The sequence below is a fragment of the Schistosoma haematobium genome, chromosome 1 (assembly GCF_000699445.3).
Source record: "Schistosoma haematobium chromosome 1, whole genome shotgun sequence".
NCBI classification, from domain to species: Eukaryota; Metazoa; Platyhelminthes; class Trematoda; order Strigeidida; family Schistosomatidae; genus Schistosoma; species Schistosoma haematobium.
In genome coordinates, this window is record NC_067196.1 from 48,036,890 (window position 1) to 48,061,866 (window position 24,977).

The following is a 24,977-nucleotide window of genomic DNA, read 5'->3' on the forward strand; positions in this document are numbered from 1 at the left end:
TTATGTTAATTTAACAGAAATTTGTGCATATTTCTGATACAACGGTATGGATTAATGAAAATTGGTTAATTATTCTTTGTCTACGAACTATAGTTTCACTGATGATATTTGGTATGATACAATCTACGGTAAACAAAACTATGACAGATTTCGTTCATTCAGAAAAATACTAGAAATGATTTATCAGTTCTTCAATTTTAGTCAATATACAAAAGTTGTCAATTAGTATGGTAAGGCGGACAATAGCAAATTTTGGAAGGGAAAACATTATTTGATGTATTAAATCTATTGTTTGGTGATTTAGTTAAACTCAACAATTTTACTTTTTGCTTCAAAACGTTTTATTTGTCGACAAACTAGCTGTCTTACGTTATATTTTAGTTAGTTTATCAAGTGCGTTATCTGCCAATTGAACTACCTCATATATGACAAATATTAACTGAGTGACCTTACGTAACTAATGAATGGGATTTTAAAAAAATCTTTTTTGTTCTAAAAGAATTACCTGTGAATTAGATAACTGAGACTTGTAATCTGACGTTGATACTTGAATGAATGATTTGCTTGTTACAAATTGAGGTGGTTCCCATGAAAACTCATATACTTTGTCCACAGAATTTTTTTTGGCTTTATTGTATGTATTAAAATCAACAGTTAATTGATGTGTTGTTGACTTGTTGCCTTGCCAGTGTCTTACTTCATTAAAATGGATACTCCCAACAGATATATTAACTGGGTACATTTTGGAAATAATAGGCGTGGATTGAAAAAATCTCAGTATTAAGGAAAATATGTATGATAAAAGTAACGTATATTAAACAAATCAAAGAAATGTAGTTGTTTCATTCATAAAATGATATCGTTTGTAAAAAAATACTAAATTCCTTATGAGGTAAAAAGTCCCCTTCAGTTTGGTGCTGTGATGGAACAAACAAATTAACTATGCAAATGTATGGTAAATTACATAGTTCCCTTATTGTATTTGACTTTCCACATCAAAATTGATATAGTTTAATTGTTTAGATAATAAAAGTGAAATAATACTTCAGTAAATACAGTGAATGTTTTTTTATTCATATAGTTGTACCCTCAATTTTATTTAATATTTTACCAAACAATCACTTATGAAACAGTATGTCAAGTTTTCAAGGTTTAAACCAAAACATTTGCTCAAAATGATGTTGATTATTTCGTATTTCAGAAATTTAACTTACAAGCTCATGTCATTCACCATTACACGTAGTGCTGGGAAAGTCATACTTATATAGTTGCTTTCTTCTGATAGATATCCGATATGTAGGATCTTCGAAGCTTTTGAAATAAATATTCTGTATTTATATCATTGTATTGATTATACTTTCTTAATATTACTGATTTTAATTATTTTTTCTTTCTTTTAATCAGATTACGAGAAATTTTAATTGATCAGTGAGTGTGTTTCCCCATGATAACGTCCAGAGATAATAGATGATAAATATACACAAGGTCAATTTATTAATTATCTAACATTTAGACTGAAAGTATGCCTTTCTTGCTTCTTTTTTAGGTAAGTGAAGTGAATATTAGATGGCATTACCTATACGATGACACTAAATATTCGACTGCATGAAAATGTAATCGAAACCATTTGTATGATTTTTAACAACCGTATCATCATCTTTATAACCTACGGCAGATGAATATTGTGAATTAATCAAGAAAAGTACAAATATTTAACACAGAGCTTACTTGATAATCAGTATTCATACCTATAACTTCAATTTCGTATGAAATTTCAAATCTTAGTACAGTTTGACAGACGTATAAACTTCTATGACAATAGTGTAATTGATAAGTTAATAACATTGTATAAAAAGGCAAAATGTATTGAGGGAGTAAGATTAAAGATAATTCATCTATTTTTCACCTCGAGGTTAACCAACGAAATAGATCAGAAAGCAGACTGATCTTAAAATTGTATATTCGTAAAAACTCCCTAATCAGATCGAAATGCCTCTTCAGTTGTTTATCATTTCCCTCTGTTATTGTATTGATACCAATTCAGACTAAACAAGTTATTAGGGATACAGTCACCTGATATGGTCATAAATTTAATAGTTAGATCATTTTTATAGGACATAGTAAACAACCTCCACGAAACTAACATGAGCATACTTAATTGTGTATTCTAGTGGCATACGCTAGTTAATTATGAAGAAGTCTACCGTGTTTGCTAATAAATATGAAATTCTATATAATTGCTGAAAATTTCCCATTATATTAAAACACAATTATATAAACGAAGAGTATTCCTTTTCAGTAATTTCTCATCAGGTTCTACAATTATAAATCCAGATTAATTATCCATAATGAATTACCAGAAGACCTTAAGTCCCAGTTTATGGAGTACGTCACAAAAATAACTAAGGAACGTTCAAACAAGAAACATATCCAACTTCTCAAAAGCCTTGAAAATCAACCGGTTGAAAATATATTTCCGACGGAAGCAAAAAGGTATGTGCACAATTTTTCCGGTACTGAATTAAATAAAGAAAAACTTGAAGTATTAGCAATTGGCCTAAAATTCTATGATACACGAAACCGCGTAAATCAAATCGATACGGACATCCAATTTGAAAACCTAAATCATCAGACATCAGATCTGGTCCTGACCTCTGATCAGGAACTTGAACGTTTCAAATCAAACCCAGTTGACTGTTTCTATCAGTTTAAGAATAGTAGATATAACTACAGAAGTATTTTAACTAAGAAACACAGGGAGGCTATCATGGATCTCATTAGTGACGAGAATCTAATCATCACAAAACCCGATAAAGGAACAGGAACCGTTCTACTTAACAAAAAAGATTACATTGACAAGATGAATAACATCTTGAATGATCTTCGAAAATTTCAGAAACTGAATAACCAAAAAGATGTCAATAATAAGATAGAGAATGAACTGACCCGAACCTTAAAAAGGCTCAGAGATCAACAAACGATTCCAAAAGACGTATACGAAACAATTAAGCCGATAGGTACACATTTACCTAGGTTATACGGACTGCCAAAGATACAAAAACCGGATAACCCATTAAGGCCAATTTTGGACATGTATGATTCCCCATATCATACTGTAGCAAAGTGGCTAGTAACTGTTTTGAAACCACTCCATAATCGCCTGGTAAAACATAGTATTAAGGACGTATTTCAATTCGTTGACAGGATTAAAAACATAAACACGAAAGATCAGACGATGATTTCTCTTGACGTAGCATCACTGTTCACAAATGTCCCACTCAGAGAAACTGTTGAATATATTTGTGAACAACTTAGAGAACAGGAACTAGAAACGACAATCCCTGTAGAGATCATCAAAGAATTATTACTAAAATGCACTATGAATGTACATTTCAAATTCAATGGGGAAATCTACAGACAAATAGATGGCGTCGCGATGGGTTCACCCCTGGGTCCCATATTGGCAGACATTTTCCTCTCTAAACTAGAAAACGGCCTACTGGCACAAGAGATCGATAAGTTTTCATTGTACTGTCGATATATGGATGATACATTTATCCTTTGTAACGAGCATACGGACTTGATAAGAACACTCGAGCAATTCAATACAGCTCACCCGTCCATAAAGTTCACATGTGAGAAAGAAAATGGGGGTAAAATGGCCTTCCTAGATGTTCTGCTTATAAGGAGAAAAGATGGATCGCTAAAAAGAAACATAAACAGGAAAATGACTTGGACGGGTCAATATACTAACTTTTTCACTTTCGTTCCTCTACAACAAAAAAGGAACCTTATCAAGACATCACATCATAGAATCAAGACTATATGCACTATGGATACGATTGAAGATGAAACAAAGACATTGTTTACAACCCTGAATAAAAATGGATATCCAGAGAAATTTATAAATAAAAACTTAGCCAATAAAAGACGGCGTAGAGAATGCCCAACGGTAAATAAAAAGCCTCTATATATACGCTTACAATTCAGAGGCGACGCGCCGAGTGAAATGTTAAGACTTAAGTTAAGTAGATCAATTCAAAGGACTTTTAACGCAGCTAAACTACAACTAGTATTCTCCACACGACCAATAATCACTCCGAGGTTGAAAGATAAATTACCTAGACTAACCACCTCCTTCTGTATTTATCAATTCAACTGCTTCTGTGGAGCAAGTTATATTGGCAGATGTTCTAGGAATTTGTACATTCGGGCTCGTGAGCACCTACCCGTGTGGTTAAGCAAAGGTGTTGTCAAAACTGTTAACAGCTCCATCTTAGACCATTTAGTCCAAACAGGACATACAGCCAACATGGAGCAATCTTTTGCAATAGTCTATCGTGTCAACAGCAGTCTACCTAATTCCGTCAGACTGCGAATCCTACAGGCGGCTGAAGCAATTGCTATTCGGATTAAAAAGCCAGAGCTTTGTATCCAAAAGAAGTATGTTCAGCCACTCCTTTTACCCTGGCCAATTAGCTAATAATCAATCTTATAATGTGGTGACGTAATCTGACTAATGTTCATTTTATGTCCCAAACTTATTATTATTATTATTATTACTGTTATTATTACTATTATTATTACTATTATTGTCTTTACACTTGATAACCTTTTTTTGAGGAATTTATTCAATATCCACCCCTGAATCTACTATATTTGACCTAATTATTTTATATATTACGCAATTTCCGATTTGTAATCACAATATTCTCTCTCTCCTACCCCATGTTGACCATATTTATTCTGATAATTTATCTCACAATTTCATTTCGCTTTTAAACTGATTCAAGTTAACACTTCATATTAGTCAGCCCCAACATTAACAATTTTATTTAAATAACAAACAATTCCTGATTCACATATTACAATTTCCAAATGATGTATTTTGCCTTAAATCTGGCCAATTTTATGGATTATTAATCTGGATTTATAATTGTAGAACCTGATGAGAAATTATTGAAAAGAATATTCTTCGTTCATATAATTGTTTTTCTATATAATTTAAAGTTTCAACCGCGTTTTGATTGTGTTCAACAGCTTTCATCACACAGTACGTTTAAAGTGTATATAATCATACTTAAGTACTTTTTGTAAAAAAATATATTGCGAAGTCGGTAAGGAATATTTAGGGCACTTATAATTAGAGACCGCTTCCCGAATGTCTAGACAGCATTTTCCAAGAAAGTATATTATTGCACAACGTTTTTTAGTTCTTTAAAATTTCCAAACAGGTAACAGGTGTGATACTTGCCAATGTCGAGAACAAAACTATCAGATTTCTAACATGGAAATTCGACTCTGTTTTATACGTCAACATTTTTTTCACCTTTGATTTTAACCACATTGCGACCAACATTAGTGAAAATATATGGAACATTAATTTAATAAGACTGCTATACGCTAATGAACTCATAGCATTGCTGTTAACACTATATCGAAGAATAATTTTACGAAATACTGTCATCAAAGAAATAAAATGAATCTAAATATTTTTTCATACAATGGTTTACTCGAATAACAACAAGTCTGATTTGATCAAATGAATTAGGACTGGTTGTTCTGAAAACAAGTTAATCGTAATGTCAATATTCTTACAACAGTGGTTGTTCCATAAAGCTATATAAAAAAAGCAAATAAAACTTATAACTTTGATCAAGATCCTATGGAAGAAGTGATTGTTAAATTTCCATTTACAAAGAATGATTTGAGTTCGCATAATTACTGTTCATTAAGATGTAGTTTTGGAACAATTTATCTTGCTGCTCATTTGACGAAAGCTCTACAGAACTGCGTTCATTTATGTACCCATAATTATATCATCACATAGATTTTAAGAAAAGACACACATATATCTCAAAGCATTTCTTAATATGCACCAAAAATTTCGGTGGTCAATGTTCCAGCACTCATGGTAGACATAAAGTTGACAAAGATAAATAACTACATCCAACTACCAAATTTTGAGTAATAAATATATAGCACAATATCAGACTATTACATTTATCAAAAAAATTGTCAATTCAGAGAACTGTGAAAAGTATCCCTAAGAATTTATCTTACTGAACTAAATCATTTTATACATGTTTCACTCACATGTGATCCTCAAACTCACATATTAGCTATAAACTCATTGTCTATAAAAATGCTATAGAACATACATAACAATATAAATTCGCTTCATTCACTAGTTCCTGTTACTTCAACCAAACAAAAGTAACTTAAGTTCAATATTTAACAGTTTAATAATCCTGAAGATGACATTCGAACATTTTCAAACTTATTTCTTTCAAAAGTATATACATAAAAAAACCTTATAAAATGTAATGCATCTCTGTTTAACTAAATGGCATTGAAAAAACTTGATAAAACATATTGAATTCAATAGCTTTGATTTAATTAAATGAACAGTAATTTTATATTTTCTCTTTGTGGTACTCGAAAAGTATTTTTTTTTTGGTTCATTTTCATCTGATATCTTCAAATTGTTAATTTAATTTAGTTAACTATTCATTGTAATTTTGAGGTTGAGTGTCAATCATCATCAAAACTGATATATATATATACTTGATAATATACACGAAAGCCACCTTGATCATTATCAGGTCATTAGAAAGATGTTTGGTAAGTTCAAGTAGTTGGAAAGTATTCTTACTATAGTTAGTTTATTTTCCAATGTTTCTTAAGTTCATCATTATTATTTGATTGACCATTTTAACTCAGATTTATTCGGTAGTTTTAAAATTCTACATAGAATATAATTATTAATAAACACCCATGCTTTATTCACTAGTTATTCAAATAAACGTTCAGAGGTATAAATATCAATCATAACTTTTCTTTTTAGTTAAGGTTTCTATTAATTTTCCCATCAAAATATCGTCGTTCTAAGAGTATCTGACAGTTACGTCATTTTAAGTATCAAACGAAAGTTACGTATTAAAATAATTCATCATAAAGTCTACTTAGAGTAAGTGATTATTGAATTTAGGAATACAGTTTGTCTATAAGGACTTGAAGGAAACTTTATAGGGCTTATTTGCTTTATATGTTTCACAATGTCTATTGTAGCTGTACAATATCTTTGTACCTCAAAAGGATAAACAGTGAATTAGACAGGGCATTTAAAGATTTCTTTAATGCTAAAACTAAACTGAAAAATATCTGAACACATTTATTTTTATTTGATCTAACCAAGACGTGATCTAGTTATATATGTTTATATTATTTTTATGTTAATTCTTCCTTTGAAAGATAACTTTAGTGATATTGATTTAATTCATATTTTGGTAATAACTATTGCTGTTATCTGACTGATTATTTTCATTCTTAATTCTCCTACTTTGTTACGTGTCTCAAAGTCATTGCAAGTTAATAGCTAGTCTGAGGTTTTATATTTAAATTTTCAACTATCATGAAAGTCCCGTTTTCTGTACCGAACATTAACAAGTGGATAATTGACGTTGAATAGCTAGTGTGTCAGACACCCAATCTGTTCGAGTTCATATTCTATACTGTTTTATATTCGACGATTCTTAATTGTCTGTGGATAGTATTTATGCTAGACCAACGGGAAGCTAAAACGTAGTACTTTTTATCATGATATAACAGATTTACACCGATTAGTAGTCAGATTCGTACAAACTAAACTGAATAGTATTTGATATTGACTAATACATTAATACAGTAACATGAAATTGAAACACCTTTATAAGTGGTTAGCCTCAAGTGTACAGCCAAACTAACGATGTAGGAAAATGTTCTTGTCTTTGCCGTCTTACGTTTAGCTGAAACCATTAATACTTCAGGATAGTTCGATTGTAGTCTTTAGTTTTACCGTATAACTCATATATGTCCTTTTTCTTAAAATGAGATTACAAGTCATGCATGATTGTGAAAAGTCAATTTTGTATATCACTTGCGCTCCGACCGATTAAGTCCTTGCTCATCACGTAAATATCATGCAAAACTAGAGAGGTTTTGGCGTTTCAGTTAATACAATAGTTTTAATGCATTTTAGCAAACGAAATGCTATAAAAATAAAATGAACTTACTTGGATTTGGTAGTTGGATTGTTATGCTAGCAGTTGACTGAATAAGCTCTAAATGTGGGAGATGCTCACTTAATTCATTTGTAGCTATTACACTCAATATAATTGATTTACCCAAATTCAACCCAATTAGAACGAGGCTAAAATCAGATAAAAATAACATTTATTTGATTGAGTATGTTTTTCAACTTGTCTTCTTATATGCAATAAGTTATAAAATACAACTGTTGTATCTAAAGAATTATTAAAGAAATGTTAGTGTCGCACAAACAGTTGGGCCTGGTCAAAGACATTACATTGGCTTATAATTATGCTAACAACAAAGGTTGACCTTTATATCTACAGTAAATTTTCAAGTGCTTCTTGATTCTCTCTATTTCTTAAATTATAATAAACTGTCTTTAAAACTATTCATAATTGAATCAAGCCATTTAAAATCATTTAATTTTTATTCTCGCTTTTGTCAATGGTTGAATAAATTATTTGAATAGATGATTGCTGAGAGATAATTTTGATGACAATATATAAATTCTGCTGTTAAAATGACATTCTAAAAGGTTGATATTTTCTATGCATGGAGTTTCCATGGATTTGTTGCAGAAAAATTAGTTTTTTGAAAACTTTAGAAGAACAGTATTTAAAGTTGGACACCACTTTGCGTTGCATTACAGGTGTGTTTTTTTATAACAAAAAATATGTACTTTACCTTTAAGTATCTTTAGAAAAAGAGGAAATATAATTCGTCTCGTTTTATGTTTATGTTTATTTCTAGCCTACCTAGTATTATTTGTTAGTGATTTTAGTATTACAATTAGTAGTGATCCTTAAACTAAACTATATGATAAATTTTAACAATTTTGAGACCTTAACTTCACCTTATCATGCTTTCTAATATGTCAGTTCAGTAACAACTTTCTAAATATCATCGGAGATGGCTGGTGGACATCTATTCACCTTTAATTCATTTTTACATTGTTTGTTTGAATCTTGATGTTGATATTTACGTCTGTAATTGATCAGTCTCTTATTGGCATATGTGTATCCTGTGTGGATTACTTCGATATTATCTTAAGCCACAAGCATCATAATCAAAGATGGATAGTGGCTAGCAGTGGAATCCACGATGCGCGCCACATCGTCCTATTTAGAACTCGTCAGACGAATGTACCTGCATCTCAGAATTAAATTTCATTCCGGGACTTGAACTCAGCATCATTGGCTTCAAATGCCGTCGAGTTATCCACTTAGCTACTGAGTCCTGATAGCCACTTGCTTATGCATTGGAGTGAAATTTTAGTTCATTTTTATATTGTTTGTCTGAATCAATCCATTGGTGTTTAGGACTTCAACTGATCAGTCTCTTAGTGAATAGTGCGATGGCATTTGAAGCGAACGATACTGAGTTTTAGTCCCACAGTAAACATTAACCCTGGGATTCAGGTACATCCATCTGACGAGTCCCAAATATGACTAAGTGGGGCGCATAGTGGATTCCATTATTAACCATCGTCTATTTATTAATATTGTATCTCACTATCATTAGGTGAAGTGGTTAGGCAAAATTATGGTTATGAATGTAATTAGTTTTATATTCTCCAACTTACTTTTAATACGCTTTAATATAAGCATCAATCAATTTCTTTGGTCACCTGGCCTATTAAAGAAGTGTCATTTTTAATTAGACCTCAAATTTTTTTTGTGACTGAAGCATCAGCCTTTTGTATCAAACAACATATGTTGTAGAGTAAAAAGAAGTAGTTTCAGCCTTTCACACTCCAATCTTGGTTTTAGAAAGGATGCGACAATTTAACACACTTTCTTACTTTATCGTTTCTGTAATAAGCAATTATAGGATTCAATAACACAGTTAGGGGAGTTTGATCTAATTTACTAGTAGTTTTCGCGATGAACTGATATGATATGTAAAACATTAAAAACTAGTCTAAATAGGTATTTATTGAATATAGGGTCAATTTGTTTTTAAAAAAGTGGTTGATTAGGGTAACAAGAAGAAACTTCTGATGAAAAGACGGTTTAATATTTGGTTATATTTGGATAAATCGATAGTTCAAGTCAAAAGAAAAAAAGTAAACATATTTCAATGGTTGAGATCATGAGTCAATTGAAGCTACACCACCATGGAAAACCTGGAGGCGCTGGATGGCCATTTTGTCCTATTTTAGGACTCCTCAGCATTGCGCTTCCACGATCCCACCTCATGAGATTCGAACACAAGACCTATCAATCTCGCACGAGCGCTTAACCACTAGACCACTGAACAATCCAGCAATGTTAATGTCTAACTGATCCACAAATTGAGCAACATATCCACCATTGTCTCCAGTGAGTTACTGTCTCAAAACTGACCCGGCTGAACTTCACTGGTCACATATTTACCTACACAATAAGAAAAAGTAGTTTCTACTACTCCAAAAACCGTTAATAGTTGTTTTCTAAATTTTTTTAAAAATACGTAATCCTTTTATTACTAATGTCACTGATTTACGTTGATTTTTTAAGTTAACTTTATAAAACACTGTGTTTCCAAATAAATGTTCTCTCTTAATTTAAATGTTCATTTACAATCATTTTAAAGTCAAAATAAATAAACAAGTAAACATCTATTTTTAATCTACTTTCGTTTTCTAGTGTGTGTGTGTGTGTTATTTGTTTTTTCTTTCCAAAAGTTACAGTTATTTTCTTTTCCTGTCATGATATTCTAAAATACACTAAATAGACATCTAAAGTAATTTTATAAAAGATGAAGAAGAATTAGAAAAAAAATTAAGATAAAATTGTCCTTAAATAATGCCAAAATTAAACAACAATCATTGTCATAAAGAAAATTATATACGAAAGCTTCTGTTGTTGGTTAATTTTACTCGAAATAATTGTTTAGTATACTTAGAGATAAAAATAAACTCTAATAATATATCAATATAATAAGTCTATTGTGGATTGTAATAAAATAGAGAATAGTTATTATTTATAGTTTTAACTTATAAGCTTGATATTATCTAATTTCCAATTTTGTCCCCATTATCATTCGAAACGAATACACTGCTGTTTGGGCTCCAAAAGTACGTTAAATAAAAACCCCAGAGATTTATAATTCATTTATATCAAACAACTTAGATTTTTAATCAGCTAACTAACTATCATTCATAACATTAATTCTTGAATGTTATTCTAATGGATTACAGTGATCTTATTGGAAATGGTTTGAAATTATACAAACAAACAGGTACTGACTTAGCTAATCATGGATTAAGCATCGATGAGTCGAGATGGATGTTTTTGTATGTGTAAGTAATCTCCCTCAACTTAAATCCCTAATTGTCCAGATTTGCAATGCAGTCATCAGACACTCTATCGTACTAGTTGTTTTGACAATGTGTGATAAAACGTACTCCTAACCTGTTTTACTTTTAAAATGGTGTTCAGTTTTCTTTCTATGAAGCTTAATGAAATACCCTAAGCTTCACAGTTCACTTGATGCTATTATTACAGTTTGTCCAATATAACATTTTTTACTGTATCCACATAACCTTAACTCCTCATAAATCTTTTTTTATTAGGGAATTGCTACAAACATGTATAACAACTTGTTCATACGAACCACATTTTATTCTCCAATAAAGTGATTCTGGATTACAAAATGTAAAACGTGAAGAAAATATTATTAGTAGCAAATATTACTTGCAGTTAAATATTCGGTGAAAATCTTAGAATTAAAGTGCTTTTTCTAAGAACCTAAGCTTAGATACTTAAATGATATGCAAGTGTTTTTCAATTCCTGTCTTATCAATCAATAAAAACTCTCCAATTAGTCAAAGTAAACTAAGAACTCGAGAATAGAAGTCAGTCACTAAGTTGAATACATTCGGTCTATTCTTCTGTAAACTGGGGGTTATAAGAAAGGATAGTATAGTTTACAACATTTTTAATAAAGTAATATCTCTAATAAAACTTTCCTTAGACATAGACATTCAAGAGCCACTAGTTTTTTTGGGAACTACAAACATTATCTTATGTTTTTGTGACTACGAAGATTTCTAAAAAAAAACACCAGTTCTTTGATCAATTAAAATGTAAGTAGTTATTTAGTGAGTTGTTTTAATAATCTCAGAAGTAAAATCCATAGTTCCTATTGGACAATATTCATAGAATAAGCCCATGGGTATATTATATTTTTGTGTAATGATATATAGAGTAAAAATGAACTTAAGATTAATAGCTTAATATAGTTTGCTAATTGGTAGTCAGTTATAACTAGTTTGATCGATAAATATTTATTCAACATTTATTATTCACTTATCACTACTCTATAAAAAGTATATAATCACATCATATCATCAGTTTCATGAAGTAAGGCTAAGTAGGCGTTGCTATGCAATGTTTATTCAAAATTATATTCAATAAGAGTTTCTAGATGACAATAGTTATCTGATGAATGACTTGTAAGTGATATAAAGAAAATTTAATCAATTTTTTACATGTACTACTGTAATTAAGGTACTATGAACATTCATAAATTTAATGAACTTTTGGTTATTTTTAAATTATCTGACCATATTATTCAATATTAGTCAATTAGATAATTATATGTGGGTAGTTATTCTGATTTGGTCTTTATTTACTTCACTTAATACTCAAAAACCAAAATATAGTTATATTAACTAAGTATTCTTAGCGACATTTCAGAGATTTTCTATTACATTCATTAAACAATAATGTGGATGTGAATGTTAGCGAAACTACTTCTTTCATATGAAAAGTGAAATTTATGTAGAATTCTCTCGTAACCATTAGTTAGAATGATAGAGTGATAGGAACTTTAAAGAACATGTAAAAAAAATGTTAATCAGATGTAAATAGATCATTGATCATATTATTATATTTCGATCGGGTCAATATTGCATTCGATTAATGATGAAAATAGGTTGCGCTTACATTTAATGCTATAATAGAAAACAAAATAGACTTATTATATACAAGGATAAGATATTTTTAATGACCTTACTTTGAACCCTAATAATGAATGTGTTCACAAGGATTATTATTTTATATTCACGTTGCTGACTAGTCACAGATGTACTTTAATGGGTTTAACCTATTTATTTTTATCTAGGTCAATATATATGTATATATATAATGCAACATCCAAAATCCGATAAAAATCTTAGGATGGAAAAACTAAACCGATTTATTGAACTAGGTCTTTATCTTGAATTTGTTACTTTCTACTTCAAAATATTCTTATCAAATCTAAATTTGTAATGGATCAGTATTGAACTTACGTATTAAGACACCTCTAGGCACTCATCGATAGTTCATACTTATGACTTTCTAAGATAGTACTACTCATTCTAAAATATATCTAGCTGTGGTCTATTGACACATATTTTGACATGAGTTCTGAATTGATAGAGTATCTAAATAATACAATTCTCTTGACAATATCGAATTATAAGAGCACTACAGAGGAACATCAAAATTTAATATGACTATTCAATAAGTTGAGCATTTCGATGTTGTTGAAATTTATCCAACATTTTGTACTTGAAAATTTTTAAATACATTTGCTGTTATCTTTTTTATCCTCACAAATCTATGGTCTATGAAGTATTATGTTAAAAAAGTATTTTTCATTTACCTTGTCATCAGAGTCGGAACTGTTGGTACAACCGTAAGATGGGGTGAACATGACTGGTTCGGTATCTCTAAACAGTTTATTATATACCAGACATGAGCTCGACCTCCGGTATCTAATGGTTCATTCCAGAACAGCTGTACCCTTGCTGGGTCGCTTAGGTTGACAGTTACGTTTCTTGGTGCCGATGGAATTTCTACAAATTGTAAATTAAAAAAGTTAGATTCTACCAAAGAAAAATACGCAATCAAACCAAGTAAATAGATCTCATTATTTTTGATGATTTAATTTCTTCATGAAGATGATATTCGTTATCACTGTAACAACTACAAATTAACCGATGTTGAGAGTGTACTATAAATTAAGCAGGGCTCACATATATAAAGTAAATAGGCACTAGTGAAACAATTCTCATCACCATATGAAAGAGGTATTACTATGCCTAATAAACAAGGCCTACACAAAACTATCTGCTGATTGGAATTTTCATGTAAAGTGATAATAAGCGACAAAATAATGATATGTTGAATTTATGTTTGAGACTAATTTGGAATTACTGAAAAGTTCTCTTTAGAATGAAGTTTGTGCCTTTTAACGGAAATTATTATTATTCACTTTATTCAGTTCATATACTCTATTAGGATGTTTGGAACTGAAATGTTAATTAACAATTGTGTTCATGATAATCGAATAAAGACGGAAATACTGTGAAGTAAGTAAAAAATCACGACAATTTCTTGTCACGTAATCTAGTAATTAGGATTACTAATAGGGTTATGTTTTTTTTCAGAATGGGAAATATGAAAGCTATTGATGATATTTAAACATCTTGGTTAAAGAAATTAAAAAAATTTTTCAAACTATAAAGGAATGATATTATTATTGTTGCGTGATAAATTATTGATCATTATTCAAATATTAGAAGTACCCCCTCTAAATGGAGGGTATTCAATGCTCAGTTGATAATTGATTTATTATCGAATACTTGTTCAGACCATGTAATCATAATAGAAGTATTATAAAACACAGGATAAATTACTATCCAACTGAAATGCAAGAAATGGTCTGTGGCAGAATAACGGGTAAATCTATGCTCATTAAAGTGCACGACTAAATTGTTCATATATCAACACAAGAAAGAAGATAAATTAATTCTCGTTTATTCAGAATTTTTCCTAAAAAAGTTTAATATCGGACACAGTGAAAAGAAAAAAACAAACATGAATACAACTGACAAATAGGGAATGAAACACTTCCTTATAATGAAAGTGAATAAAATCTAAACAGGGACCTAAAATTGTGTTGATTATAACAAACTGAAAGTTAGTCAACTGAACAAAAGTGAGTCTAAAAGAAAGCGGTAAGTGTAATGTTTTGATTAGTAGTACAAATATTCATTAATTTAATTTATATTTGTTCCTGTCCTGTTTCTGCAAAATACTCAAATAATTTCTCATCTACCGAAGCTGCTTACCTTTGTCATTGACATAAACAATATGAGACAGATAAAACTTTGATTTAACCACTTCCACTAATCTAACTTCTGAATTTCCACCATTTGAGATGTCTGTCTTCAAAAGCTAAACTTAATACATAATGTGTGAATTAATCAAAGGCACATGACGAACAATTTAAGATAATTATTATGATGGAAGATTGTGGAATTATTCTATGTACACCAAAGACTGGCTTTAACTGGACAAACTACGAGCACCAATAAGAGTTCAACAGTTGTTCCAATATACAAAGACTCGATTTTGGTAATAATCGAAGAATCAGCTCATAGTCCAAAACAAATAGCTTTTTTAATGATTAATATCATCATTGGTAAATTTATAGCCAGATGAAGAGAATCTATGAAGTATATAAATTTCTAGTATTCTGAAAGAGTAATTTTTCTTGTTTCACTATGATCTCGGAAATGTCGATGATGCTTTTATACGATCAGCCGCTCAGTGTAATTAACTCAACTACAACAGTCGAACTGATAAATTCACGTAGGTAAATTATATTACCATAGTTTGTATTTATTCCTTGAAATGAGGTTGGAATGTAAAGAGTATAGACTTATTGTAGTGGAAAAATCTTCAAGGTTTTAGGAAACTTCGTGTCACGATCTTGCTGATAATTTCACTTCCAAGCTCTATTTCCAAATACAGAAGTGATATAAAGACTCGTCATTCAAAACTTATTGTCTACCATAATCATAAATTCTGTTAGAGATCTCTTTGAATACATATTCATGCCACGTCAAATATTGCATCTACCAATCCCCAAAAATATAACATACTCTTGTGTTAAGATTTTATATCAAGTGTTTTTTTCTATCAAAGGTATATGATATGATTTTGTTATACTACGTTATTGAAACTTAAAAATCATTTCAGCAAATATGATATAATTACACTAGCTGTTTTAATAACAGTTTTCCTTTTTCTTTTAAATCATCATACGAATTACGCATATTTTCTCTCATCCAATAGGAAAAATCGACTGAAGTAATTACCATCAGAAAAGGGTTTTGTGGAGATTGTATTAATTTAATAGTCAGATTCATGAGTCGATTGAAACCAGACAATCTTGGAAAACCTGGAATCACTGGACGGCTGTTTCGTCTTAGTATGGGACCCCTAACAATGCACGTGTCGGGTAGCGACAAGTACTACCTCAGACAATAGATGAATGGTTGCGCAACTACTCATGGATTGATGCAAGGTAGACATTAATACCGTTGAATGCTGGCTCAGTGGTCCAGAGGTTAAGCGTACTAACTCTAGACCGAAGGTCCCGGGTTCGAATCCCACGTGTGGGATCGTGGACGCGCATTTCTAAAGAGTCCCATACTAGGACGAAACAGTCGTCCAGTGCTTTGAGGTGTTCAATGGTAGTCTTGAAGTACATAGCAAAATGAAATTTCTTTATTATTATTTTTCCTGAAATAAGTAAATACTTAACTATGTGTTTAGCATGATTTATTTTGCAAATGAACTCTGAGCTAATTGATACATTAATCGTTTGATAGAGTGATGAGTTGAGTAAATTATTTATTTATTAATAACATCAGCAAACATCAGTTTAGAATCCTAATTACATTGTTATTTTAATATGTACAATTCATCAGTATATAATTATCAAAGCTCTAATATCATGAAAATAATAAACAAAGTGTATAAGGGATAGAGAAAATCTTGTTTCTTCAATACTTTTATAGAATGTCAATAAACAGTTTTATTTATAAACATTTTTGAGTATATAAATTACCTTGCACATGATTTACATTTGTTTATACTAGCATGAACAATTGCAACTACAAGAAATATTAGCAATCGTGAGTATAGAAGATGTGCTATATAAAGTTTTATGAAAGATATTTTAAGATATCCCGATGTGTAAATAGTCCCGTTAAACGTTTTTACTTTCTCGGCTGCTGTACACATAAGAATGATTGGAAACAAGTATATGAAACTCAAGGAGAATAAAAGTGAATACAAGAAATATTCTTTTGATCATGAGATATGCTTTAAACCAATTAGGAAAAAAATCTTACTTGTACAAGATGAATCTGGTCTATCTAATACTGGATGACGATAGTAACCGGCATCACATACACAACTATCTACTTCATTAAGACTTGATTCATTATATATTGAAGCTTTAGATCTATAGGTTAACATATTGAAACGTTGTATACTACGACTTGTTAATGTGTGAAAAGGATTATGAGAGTTTAATGGACAACGTTGACATGCAAATGGTCCAAATGTTGGCTTGAAGTAATCTAATCCACAAGCTGAAAAGTAATAATAAATATACTGATATTTAATAAAGCAAACATCATGTAACGTGTTTATAATCTCAGCTTATAAATGCAACATAAATATTTATCTAGAAAGTGCTGTCTTACTCAGATCATACAATGCTCACCATGATAGCAAGATTATAAAAAAATAATAAATCGACATTGATAACAACAACAATTGTTTAGAACCATAATATACAATTTTAAAGTGTTTTTTCCACTGATTCGAATTACTTTAATGAAACAAATAATAAACTTACGCTCACATAATTGGTCCATTAAATTATCTTCATTCAGTACACCAAAACCAGGCATGCATTCACATGGTCTGTCTAAATGATTTAAAAAGTTGTTTTTAGATAAACTATCAAAATCTTTTCCCCCACCAGAATGAAAAGATTTTATCGCTTCATAATACCATATTCCATCTGTTTGACAAATTAACTTAGGTATTTCTCTATGATTGAGTAATGCTGCACCGCTGATACAACGACCATCTATAGTTAAACCTTCCATTATTTTCCCCGAGATAGTTCGAGGATATTCAATAAAATTTTTTCTGATAAATGGACAAACTACAAAACCTAGGCGTACTCGTCGTATTGTTGAACATGATCCACGATCTCTTACAGCTATTTGAATATTATCATTTTGTACATTAAATCTACTGATATGTACAGTAACTTGTTCTGAAGATGAATCAGGTAAATTATTTTTATTTTGATTAGAAATATTCCATCCAATAAGAAATTCTTCTGTGAATAAATCATGTTTTGGCTTTTGTGATGTGGTTAATGTAGCCAATTTAATGAATAAATTTTGTCTAAAACCGAAAAATTCAAAAATGCAATAATTGTGATGGAAGTTAGATCACAAGTAAATTCAATATTTATGGATTAACATTTGACCGTTTAATCAAAGCTATATGAATTATGTCGTTAAAAACAGCTACGGTTAATAATATATATATCATATATTGTCTAAATGGTATTTTATTTAGGTTAATGTCAAGTAAATACTTTATTGCTGGTAATAATTCCAAATTGTAATTGATTTATACTGTAGATGCTAATGAATATCAGTGAGAACTAGATAATTCATTAGTAAAGCAAACAATAATTAAATGAACATAATGTTGACTAATTCATTCAAAAATACAAATCACTGAAAAGGAGTATTTGAGAAATGATTAAATAGAGTAGAAAATACCAATCATATGAGATAATACTGATCCATTTGAGATAAACTTATTGAACTTAGCTAACATTGATAGAATGTTAAAAAGAAGAAAAGTCATATACCATTGATTGTATAAACATTATAAGTTTATCAACAAATTTATTCACATTTTATTCATTTTGTTGTGAATTCTCTTAAAGATTCCAACAGATTTATTCTTTCTTAAATAATTCTAAAGTTTATAAGACTCATGCGTCTAACAATTGATTTCTCAACTCTTATTACTTGACATTTATGTCAAAAGACACTATAGTTAATTCTACAACAACTAGTTCCTTCCATCAGTTTAAGTAGTATAATAAAAAGATGATGTTGATCATAAACATGTGACTACCCTATAAATTTTCAACAACCTGATCATAATTTTAATAGTTGAGATCATGAGTCAATTAAAGCAAGACTAACATGAAAAACTTGGAAGCACTGGAAGGCCATTTCGTTCTATTGCGAGACTCCTCAGAAGTGCGCGTCCACGATCCCGCCCAGCGGGATTCGAACCCAGGACCTATCCGTCTCACGCGCGAGCGCTTAACCATTAGACCATTGAGCTAGCATACAACAGTATTAATGTCTGACTTCGGCTAATCCACGAAATTGAGCGACACATCCACCACTGTCTTCGTGGACGCACACTGCTGAGAAGCTCCAGCGTAGAAAGAAATGGCTGTCCAGTGCTTCCAGGTTTTCCATGGTGGTCCAGCTTCAATTGACTCATGATCTCAACTAATAGAATTACTATGATATCCACAAAACCCCTTCTGATATTAATCTGATCATAATTATATGCTTATGGTAGTATTTATATCTAAAAGCCTAATGAAGGTCAACCAAATGAAAGTGACGACTAAAAATAAAAGGTAAGGAGAAAATTGTATAAAATGAAAAAAAGTTATCACACCCTGAACATTCAAATTCATTAATGATTTCCAGAACAGAACCAGGGTTAGAACAATTCATTTTTGTACACTTAATTAAGGATTGAGTCCCTTTGTAACTAGGAATTTTATACTTGAATTTGTTATTCACAATTTTTAAACAGTTTTTTAAAAGTCAACCCAATGACTATTTAATTGTGTATTTTATTATCAAGGAGCATGAATAATTGCTCCTTACGCTCAAAAGGTCATTTGGGAGTAACCGATCATTAACTGATTTTAGCATATATTCTATTATTTTGATTGTATAATCTGATAAGTCCTTCCTATATGTATCCACACACATGTTAACAAAGACACTTGTACTAATTAATTTTGATTACAATCATTTGTGAAATTATATTAGAAGTATAATTACTATTAACTTTCACAAAATTTACATGTTTATAGGTGCAAATTTATGAAGTTTAAAGTTGAACAACACATTTTCTTTGATTTCAAACAAAATAAATATTTTATAAGGCTCATTTACATCAAAATTTTCAAATCAACTTCACCTTCTCACTGCACCGTCGAAATTACTAGTAAGTTTGTAGTTGTGTTCTAATTCTATCACTTACAATGTATCATAAATACGCTACACTCATCATCGCTTTTGGTTTGGTGTATGACGAAATCTCAGCACGGGTACAGAAGGCTCGACTTAGCGTTTGCTAACTTGCGTCATTTGGGGCGTAGGCGAGATATCCGTCTACCAACCAAAGGACGAGTTTACTGTGCAGCTGTTCGTTCCGTCCTACTTTATGGCAGTGAAACATGGCCGGTAAGAGTAGGGGATATTTTTAGGTTACTAGTATTCGATCATAGGTGTTTTCGAAACATTGCTCGTATATCCTGGGACCACCGAGTAAGTAATGCAGTTGTTAAGAAATGGGTACTAGGTTAGGATGGCAAATCAATTGATGAAGTAGTGAAACTTCATCAGTTGAGATGGCTGGGGCATGTGTTACGTATGCCCGACCACCGACTGCCCCGACGTACGATTTTTTATGGTGTAGGGGTAGGTTGGAAGAAAGCTAGGGGCGGCCAGACCAAAACATGGCACAAATCCATGAAGTCACCGACAAGTGAACTGAGCCATGCTGGTAGATGTAGACTACCTGGTTGGGATTCGCTGGACGATAGCAACCGATGGTTAGAGACCTTGAATGATATAGCTCAAAATCGTTTGCAACGGCGCAGGTGCATCCACCCTTTGTGTTCTTACAAATTTTAATCTTCTGAATTTCCCTTGTCTCTTTTTTTCTTTTTCCAGATTTATTTCACTGGATTATACTCCTTGACTAACATCTTCTAACCTCAACGTTTGCGATTATTGATTATATTTTTATTACCTCTACCACTATAGGAATTCAATCGATAATTGTACTTCTATGATAATGTGGTATGGTAAATCGAACTGATCTACGTACATACGAAGTTGTACGTTGTTACTGACTGACCATAAAACTAAACTTCAGAAAACGCTTCTTAATCTAATTACTGCTTCTCTTATTACGATTTTTTCATAAGATTTTATAACATTTCAATCATTATCTAACTTAGTAGATACAAATTTTCTTACGTATTTAGGTACTTCTGATACAGACTAGTTCAAACAAGTTCTAGAGTCATAACATTTTGTCACATCAGGGAGGGTAGACCAGATTCGAAACTAGACATTTTAAGATTCCTGATGTACTTTTCCAACATCCAAAGAAAGTTTCGTAACTACTTAAGGAACGAACATCGTTTTGTCAGTTACATTTGTAAAATAAACGTTTACGCGACATGTAGTAAGTTTATCTCTGTTTTAACTTTATCTTCAACATAAATGTTGTACATTTTAATGAATGCTTACGAACTAAAATATCGAAAGATGAATTTAACCAAGAGATTTTCAAAAAAATTTTGTTATTGACTTACGTTTGGTTGACATTCTTATCATTTGATGTCGTTACATCGACCTGATGTAAAAAGAGTTCCAATACCTCTTGACAATGCTGTAACACTTCTGAATTCGGATGTTCACTACATTCTCTAATGGTAAAAGTAATTTCGATAGTAATACTTTTTGCTTCGTTGACATAAACTAATGGACTGTACAACCAATTATCATTGTGTTCCTGAGCTATCTGACACACACCATAAATTTTTCTTTGTAAAATTGGGTGAGTTTGTTGACGCCACTATAACATAACAAATAAATACGTTAAAGTAGAACAAAAATGCTAAAATTCTATCACAGTATGGCATTAAAAGAATGAAGACGCTTAATACATGGAGAAAAAGTAATAAACTTTACTGTTTATCCTTGTTTATTCCATTAATCTGTCTCGTTACTCATGTTTTTATTCAACAGGACCAAAAGAAGTACTGTAATGGTAGACATTATTATTTGTGTTATGAATAGAAGCAAGACAGATAGAGATAAGAAATCGATTATAATTAGTTTTGGTTCTGGAGCGAGCTATTGAACAAACCCGTGTTCTTGAGCTTATAGTTCTTTTTGTAATGTTCAATTCAATGTTTATTTTAAATGTTAAATCCGGAATGATGACAAGTGAAATTTGTCAGGAGAATGGCTATAGAATAATTAGGATAATTCGAGTATGTTTTCACGTAAGTGGAAGAACTTATTAAAATGTATGGAAAAATGCTTCCATTCTAGGCACTATAAGATTTAACTGACTGTACAAGTCGTCTTATCCCTTTATAGATTATGCATAATTTACAGCTTACAATAAAGACTTACATAGACATAATATTACAACAGCTCTAGTTTAAAGAGGTAAAAGTTACTTCTTATTTCAAAGTTCAGTTTTTGGATGAACGTTGTTAACTGCTTGTCATGACATTTCAAAATACATCTTAAAAATATTTCCCCTTTATACTAAAATATAGTTCTATCTCTACAATGGTTAGTTTTCTTAGTGCAAGAATTAACCAACTTCTACCAACTTACTAAATACTTTCATTTCTGTTAGTTTGTTTAAATTGTTCATGACATAATTTAAAGTAAACCTTGCATTTCCTTTATCTGATTGTATGTATTTTCATTCAAAGACTATATCAGAATGGAAAACTTATTAGCTTTACCACTTTAGTTTGGTTACACAGTTCAACACGATCTTTATGCAAACAGTTCTGTTGTATTGTAATGATTTAAATGAAATGTAAATTTAAAAACCACATTTCATATGGTAATGATCAATTGATGACAATAACACTGACTAATTTTATTAATTTTTCGGAATGTGTTTTGTGGAGATTTTAGAAATTTCACTGATTGAAATCATGAGTCAATTGAAGCTAGACCACCATGGAAGACCTGGAAGCACTGGAAGGCCGTTTCGCCCTAGTATGGGACTCCTCAGCAGTGCGCATCCACGATCCCGCCCCCGCGAGATTCGAACCCAGGACCTATCAGCCTCGGGCCAGGCGCTTAACCAACTAGACCACTGAGCCGGCATCCAATGGTGTTAATGTCTAACTTCAACCAATCCATGAAGTTGCGCCACCGTACACCATTGTCTTCAGTGAGCTCCTATCTCACAACAGACCTGGTTGAACTCCACTGGTAACGGCTTTTCACTAGAACTCCAGGATTATCCCCTGAAGTCAGTCACTAGTGAGCAGGTGATTATTATCAATTAATTTAGTTGTTAATTTATATTTTAATTAATTGTTACTAACTAATTCATACAGATATAATTGAGAATCACTATGAATTACTATAAGCCAATAGAAGTATTTTTCTCATGCATCTTTTAGCAAAATAAGAAAAAAAACATCATAAGTATCTCAAGGAAAACACCTAAAGAATGAAATTTAATTGTTTTATTTCTGCAAAAAAAACACTGTAGAAGAGAAACAATTAGACGTTTATTAAGGAATTATGTAGTTCCATAGACTATGAGTTCGTTAAAAATAAATAGAATTTTAATGATCATTGTAAAGAAATCAAAATCTAAATGTTTAGTCTAATTAACTTACATGTTAAGAGATAAAACATTAAATCAAAGTGTATAATTACGTTTGTAATTTCTTTCTGAAAGTTTGATTTGAATTAAGCTTTAAAATAACACGCTTGTTAATTACAATGTCTAAGGAGTAACATCGTTTTGCATTACAACCATTAGATAAAAAGCTTTAAACTTGGCTACCATGATATTTAGATCCTTTCGACAAGATTTGTTTTGATTAAGATCATGAACCAGTTAGTGTTAGACCACTATCGAAAACCTGGAAGCACTGGACGGCCGTTTCGTCCTATTATAGGACTCCTCAACAGTGCGCATCCACAAGCCCACTCGTAGGATTTGAACCCAGGGCCTTCAGTCTCGCGCGCGAATGGTGGTGGTCTAATATCAATCGGTTCATGATCTCAATCAAAAACTTAATAGTCTCCACAACCTTTATACAGATTTGTTTTTTTTGAACAATAAAATTCATGATTACTCAAAAACTAAGCATTATATAAACATTGTATTAAAAAAACTTGATGAACATTGATGAGAAAAAGAATTCATTATAAATTATATCCCTATAGTTTCTGTCGAATAACTTTAAATATGTTGCATCCGATAATTAATGTAACACTGGCAAAATATGACTCTAATTGATCTGTCCTCCAGAGAAGGAATTCAATATGTTCATTTAAACAAATTACCAGAGTGGCTATTTGATCTAAACGTTGTAAATAGCTAACTTTATTTATTATAATCTATATATGCCCCTAGAGATTATCACCCTAGATGCGTGAATAAGCTCAATGTTTTTTGTAAAAATAGCATCCTATTTGCTAATATGCAAATAAGGTTATTGAAATACACATGATGTGCTTATTTTAATATTCCCTCTAGTGGATTAAAGATATTACATTAATATTTTCAGAATACATGTGATATTTAAATAAGGGTGTAAAACTATTATAAACAATAAAGCAAACTATTTACACTGGACTACCTAGTGTAACAAATGACTGAATAATTTGATATGTTTTAACAGTTTTCTGTTGTTATCTTAAGGAATCAAGCAGTTAGATAAAATGAAAGTGTTTTAGCGAACAAAGAATTTCCTGTGCTTCACAATATATACACATATTGCGTTTTACACTGTCTTAATATAACATATTTTGCTCACACGGTTAGTAGATATTTCATTGAACAATAAATTTAACTTACTCCTTCATATTTCCCAGTATTTCTTGTCCAGTTACTCCAATCTGTGATGTCTGTATCAAGTAGGATAACTGAAATTATATTAAAAGATATTCATCAGTTTAAGGCATATCATTTTTTATATAAAGAAGAGTAAAC

At 31.0% G+C, this 24,977-nt stretch overlaps 1 protein-coding gene across 1 annotated transcript in view; it reads right to left on the reverse strand.

The window, feature by feature from the left end:
* Positions 1–24,977, reverse strand: part of EPHA5 (Ephrin type-A receptor 5) — a 79,163-nt gene that overhangs the window by 20,776 nt on the left and 33,410 nt on the right. The window contains exons 2-8 of the mRNA XM_051208893.1: positions 24,843–24,910; positions 21,583–21,845; positions 17,764–18,326; positions 17,252–17,494; positions 13,708–13,900; positions 8,055–8,191; positions 506–732 (exon numbers count right to left, since the gene is read on the reverse strand). Coding sequence (XP_051074300.1) covers positions 506–732; positions 8,055–8,191; positions 13,708–13,900; positions 17,252–17,494; positions 17,764–18,326; positions 21,583–21,845; positions 24,843–24,910 — 1,694 coding nt within the window. The remainder of the gene's footprint in view (positions 1–505; positions 733–8,054; positions 8,192–13,707; positions 13,901–17,251; positions 17,495–17,763; positions 18,327–21,582; positions 21,846–24,842; positions 24,911–24,977) is intronic.